The sequence below is a fragment of the Merops nubicus genome, unplaced genomic scaffold (genome assembly GCF_000691845.1).
Source record: "Merops nubicus isolate BGI_N331 unplaced genomic scaffold, ASM69184v1 scaffold48641, whole genome shotgun sequence".
Classification (NCBI taxonomy): Eukaryota; Metazoa; Chordata; class Aves; order Coraciiformes; family Meropidae; genus Merops; species Merops nubicus.
In genome coordinates, this window is record NW_008587177.1 from 7,237 (window position 1) to 13,234 (window position 5,998).

The following is a 5,998-nucleotide window of genomic DNA, read 5'->3' on the forward strand; positions in this document are numbered from 1 at the left end:
GGATAGCCATATTAATAGAATATGATATGGATTTCCATGCTGCATAGGATCCTGGTGCTAAAAGAGGTAAGGCAGTATAATTTAAAAAAAAAAAAATCAAGACTAAGTTTTTCTTGTGCTAACAGACAAGCTCTAGTTCCAAAAGTAGTACTAACTCCAAAGGAACAGGAAAGCCACCAAGATTTCAGCTCACAGCAACAGCCTGTAAGAACATGCATAACAAACTCCTTCATGTTTGCCACCTGAAACCAAGGCAGCTCTCTAGCCATGTCTACCAGCCCCAGGGACAGCTGGTTAGCATCAAGAACACACATAGTGTACCTTGAAAATGTTTTTGGTACTGAGAACAGTTGACAAGAATTTAATAACTGGAGGCAAACTTTATTTACTTCTGTCAGTTGTGACATTCCATAACCCATCAAGCATCCTGTCCTTTCCACAGCTTAATATTACTCTGAATAAGCTGCTTAACAAAGAACTTGATTCCAAGATTATAACCATACAGAGTTCTAAAGGGCAAATACTATGGGAGTAACAGAGGACAAACGTGATCTTATTTATCTACAGGAAGATTCAAGTACTTGCTTCAGTTTCTCTGTAAGCTTTGATTAACACTAGTGACTACTCAATTACACCTGAGAATTTTACTGACCTTGTCTTGCTACACTTCAGTGTAAGCTGTAGCCTTAACCCCTCATACAGACTCCACCACTCTTAAAGGATCTCACAATCTTTACTACTTTCTTGCATTTTACAGCACAATTACAACCTACTGGTACATAAGCCAAACAGGGTGACTTTGAAACATGGACTTCTATACACATGCTGTAACTCAAAAGCCTAGTGGCTAAACAGAGCTCACCTAAACCTGAGTATTTAGTTACTTCAAAGCATCTGAAACAATTAAACCAATGAAATGTTCACCTCTACCAAACAGAATGTTTCCTTCAAGATAATAGGCCTACTTAAGTTTCCAACTACCTACTTTTATATTTAAAGTCCACCTCCAACTTCTTCCTTGGAAGACATAGCATTTCATCTGTCACAAGCATTATTTCATTTTAAGCTATCTGGACTAGCGATAAAATCCATGTTACAGACAAGCTGCCTCTTCTGAACAAGGTGTTCCTTTTATTTCAAAGAACTGTGTTGCTAGAACTACACTTACTAACAGCTGCCGATCTAATGCATGGGTTTATCAACTTTAGTTAATACGTAATCAGCAACTCATGAGAGGTGCAGACAAAACCCTGCTCACCTTACACTGTATCCTGGGTTTCTGTTATGTATTGAAGACAGTTAATGACCATATTCAAAAGCTCTGGAATTTTCTCCTTGGTTGTGTTCACAATAACAGCACTTCCTAGAAACTTAAACCTCTGCTACAGCAGAAGCTGCCTTGGAAGGTGATCTTTACCTCAAGTACTTTGAGTGTACCACATCTTGTCACAGCGATTTCTTATAGCAAGGGTGACAAGACCTGGGCTAAAAAGGAGAGTAGCTTAGCCTCAAACTGCAATGAAATAATGCTTTGGATTCCTAAAAACATACAGTCAATAGAACATAATATTTCAGTTGGAGGACTGAGCCATGTTTGAAGCCATACAGTACACAGGCAACAGCAAAATACATTTTAAACTACCCTTTAGTAGCAGCTCCACATAACTTTTGAACTACAGAGGTATAAGAGGGCATAAATATGAAAGCAGACAGCAGCAGTCGCATAGAGCTGATTGTTTTTGGGTGACTATCACCGTTAATATAGTGCTGACTAAATCCTTGCACAAGTACTATTTTCCCAGCTAGCCACCAAGAGAATCTGTGATTTGTCTGCTAGAACCCACGCTGGTTTTTAAAGGTATCTGAAACAGACATGCATGCTTTTCAGGCAGTTCATATTTGTTTTATTACAGTTTTTGTAACCACTAGTATTTTCACATCTGGTCATCTTAAAAGGTATTTTAGATTTACAACTTCAGAAGACACTTACAGAATTACCCAAGTCTTGATGACAGCTACTCTGCTGCACTGTATACAGCTTTGTTGCCCACTTTCCATGTCCTGCTCTACCCAGCTCCCAACAAGTGAAAATCCCGGACTGCTGTTTGCATTCAAGCTTCAGGAAAGCTCAGTATATGGAAAATGAGTAAGTGATAGTTTGCAGTTCAACTATTTCAGGAAACAAGAAAAGCATACACAGAACAATACATTTTATCATTTTATTAGGAATAATTCCAAGTGGGTTATGAATAAACTAATCCATTGAGTTTGATGAATTTTCCAAAATCTCTTATGAAGATATGTTCACCAACAAACAGTAAAAGTTGAGCAGAACTATTATACACTGGGCAAAAATAGTCAGGCTGATACCAAAAAACAACATGCAACATAAAAAAAAAAAAAAAAGATACAATATAAAGGAAGACAATCTGCTGAATATTAAAAACAACCTCAACATGAGCTCTTCGCAACCAGCACAGAACTATTCTACCCATCAAATCCAATTCACACAAAGGCAAGTTGGGCTGACAGAACCCAAGGATTAATAAAATGTTCCTCAGTGCAGTAGATTTGTATAGTGTTTTAGAGCATTTCCTTGGCTGGAACAAGCAGTATTAGAATCCTTTTTGGCAAGGGAGAGAAATAAATACATACGGAATGCTACATTTTTAAATCAGCAGACTGTCTGAGGAATGAAACAGGGCATCAGTAAACTAAAAGTAGCAGGGAGAAAAAGAAATTAAAACATTAATTTATTTGGGCTCAAAAGAGTATTCAAAACAGATTGTAAAGATCTCACAATAACTATATTCAGGCATTTAGGCTAACAAGGGGAATAAAATCAGAAGCTACACCTTCTTCCAAGTTAAGGAGATTTTTTTTACCCAAGCATATTGCTACCTTTGCAATGTGTAGCTCAGTAAACAATAATTGGCAACAGAGTAAGTTGAAACGCTGTAATATCCTGCCCAAATATCAGTTCCAGATACTGTAATAACCAAGATGCAAACTAATTTTGTTGTAACAAGCCTAGACCACTGATATCAAACATGTCCCTCGTGAAAGAGTCGTCCAGTTTGAGTTAGCGTTTTGAGAGTTCATTTGACAGCCAGTCAAGTCCCTCATACAGACCAGTTCCTTGCGTAGCACAGGTAGCCTGGACATACCACTGTCAATGTAGAACACACAAAAATTAAATTCAAATACGGACATCACGCAAGCTAAGGTATCACAGTCCATGACACTCAGATACACAAATTGTTCTCTCAACACTGTTTTGTTCCAGAAGCAGAATCGATACTGAACAGATGGCATTTCTTAAAGTTCTGAAAAATATATATAAAGGATGTGGGGTTCAGAAACATTATCCAGAAACTCAGTGTTGGTCCACTACATGCTAGACCATGTTTAGGGCATCAAGAAACAGATACAGAACTTGAATTTGGTTTATGTACTACAAACTAGTTTCTTGTTTTCCAAACACTGCTCTTCAGGAAATGGACATGGAATTATCTAAATTAACAGACCTCTAAAACATCTTCTGTGGAGATTATCTTATTTTGCACAAGCACCTTAATCGGTGCACTACAGAGTTTAACCTCAGTTATGTGCATCTTTCCAGAGAAAGAGGTGAAAACTTCCCTTTCCTTTAAAGGAAAACTTAGCTTTATGATATATAGTAAAGAAAGACAAGAGTTCAACAGCCAGAAAGTTTAGCACTTACAGTTCTGTTACGCAGAGACTGAAGACCTAGTTTATCTGTCATTTCACTGATTGCCATGGCATTTGGCAGATCTTGTTTGTTTGCAAATAGAAGCAGGACTGCATCTTGCAGCTCATCCTCATCAAGCTGACAGAAAAAAATGGTCATATTATCAAATTAGGTAAGTACTTCAGTTACTTCAACAAACACTAGAGAAACTTAAATACTGATTTAAGGGTTATAAACACTTTCATTCTTGCTCCTGAAGTCACTATTAAGTACTGAGTGGAATTTAACTAGTAACAGATTAGAAAACATCTTTTCAGTAGGTAGTTTAAATTTACTGGCACCTTGCTGCAGAAATTCTAAACAACAGTTTGGGTGGATTTTTGTGGTTCTGTTTGGCCTTTTTTAAAAAATTCTTTATCTGCTGCATTTCTATTAAGGTTTTATGAAGGAAAGAAAGGTTCTGACATTAGTAGTTCTTGAGCTAAAGCTCTCCTTGGAGTTGTAGTTATAACTCAGTGCACTATGTGGCCCAGAATTACCAGGGGAATACAAGATGCACCATACAAACTCCCTAAACTTTGAAAATCCTAGATCTCTTAGGGAAGCTGACATCCAAAAATATGACAAAATAAGAATAACAATGTCAATATTTACCATCTTCTGCAGTTCCTCTGCTGCTTCCTCAATTCTCTCTCTGTCATTGCTGTCTACGACGAAAATGAGGCCCTGTAAGAAATTAATCAGTTTTGAAAAACCAAGGTAAACATGCAGTCCTATTTTAAACCCCAAAAACCTCATATTCAATATTGTGATCCTTCCCTCTTTCATAAGCAAATCTGACAGAAATTTCTGTTTAAGAAACAAAGGTGTCCATCTGAAAATCTGTATCATTTTCAACTGCAAAATAAAGTTAAGCTTTCTAAATCAAAATAGTTAAAACCCACAAATGTGTTTACAGATTACTGTGCGATTCATTAGCTTGAAAAAAGACTATTGGCCCAATTTCTGAATCTAACGCCCCACTTCCTTCTCACTCATTGCATCATGTTAAATGCAGCAGGAGAATCACTAGTGCTTCAACACCTCACGTTTCACTGGAAAAAAACCATACCCTTAAAGTAAGGCCTGAACGTTTAAAAAGTTTGCACTGAACGGTGTTTCAAATGGCATCTCTTATTCAAGTGTCCTCTTTATATACACACTATTTATTCTTAAAATCTCAGTCTGAAAATGTTATATTATATCATTCTCTAAGAAAAAAGAAGTGTGTTTTAAAAATATTTACTAACAGTGTTGAATAGGGAAATGAAGTTAAGCATTCCTCTATTCACAATAGTACTTTGCTAGCTCCTTTTTGTGCAGACTTCTCAATTTTTCTACACCTATCACACGCATGACACTAACAGAAGCTTCCTGGAAACAATCCTATATTCAACACAGGAGAAGACCCAAACAAGTGGGCTCTCAAAGCTTCCTGATACTACGAAACATCTTAGCCTGCCACCTGTGAACCAAAGGAAAGAACCACATTTACGTCACCAAAAATGGCAGCAGTCACATCAATATGAAGCTGACACTTTCTAATGCAAGAAGATTAGCTCCAACAAGATCTTTCACAATATTTTTACTCAGCATACCAAACACACTGATACACAACTTTTACTGTGATGTATTTGAAGGCTGATTATTAAAAAGAGCACTTAGAAGGGTGTTTAACAGTAACACTTTTTATGTATAAGCCAACATCAATTCCAACAGATCAACATGTGGCTACAGCAAAGTTGAAGAGTTCCTCAGAAACAAAGGTGCTGTTCTGGCACACAACAGGAGACTGGTAGAACCTAAAGGACTTTATCCTTGCCAGGCTGCACTCACAACTACACTTGAAGCCTTCAGGGTAACAAACTAGCTTCAAGTAGACTGAAATCTGGGTAGCTCATAACTTGCAGGAAGTAGTGAGAAGCCTTTCTGAAAGGAAGGGACAGAAGACAACTTTCCATATATACTGTATAGAACATAATGAGACTTTACAAAACAGGTCTTTAGTTATTGCTACCTCAGAACTCTTACCTGTGTGTTTTGGAAATAATGCCTCCAAAGAGGTCTAATTTTATCTTGACCACCAACATCCCAAACTGTGAAACAGATGTTTTTATATTCTACTGTTTCCACATTAAAACCTAAAAATAAAAGAGTTAAGTAAGTAGTGTTAAAATGTAATTCTAACCATGTTAAAGATAGCTACTTCCTAAGTTACATTTCTCCCAAATACATATAAAATGGTTC

The 5,998-nt window shown here is 37.0% G+C and overlaps 1 protein-coding gene across 1 annotated transcript in view; it reads right to left on the reverse strand.

Annotated features, from left to right (window-relative positions):
- Positions 1-1,878: 1,878 nt before the first annotated feature.
- The window catches only part of ARF4 (ADP-ribosylation factor 4), a gene marked incomplete at its 5' end in the record, with an annotated part of 4,639 nt that continues 519 nt past the window's right edge, over positions 1,879-5,998 (reverse strand). Inside the window, 4 exons of the mRNA XM_008948827.1 lie at positions 1,879-3,169; positions 3,725-3,850; positions 4,367-4,438; positions 5,783-5,892. Coding sequence (XP_008947075.1) covers positions 3,083-3,169; positions 3,725-3,850; positions 4,367-4,438; positions 5,783-5,892 — 395 coding nt within the window. The remainder of the gene's footprint in view (positions 3,170-3,724; positions 3,851-4,366; positions 4,439-5,782; positions 5,893-5,998) is intronic.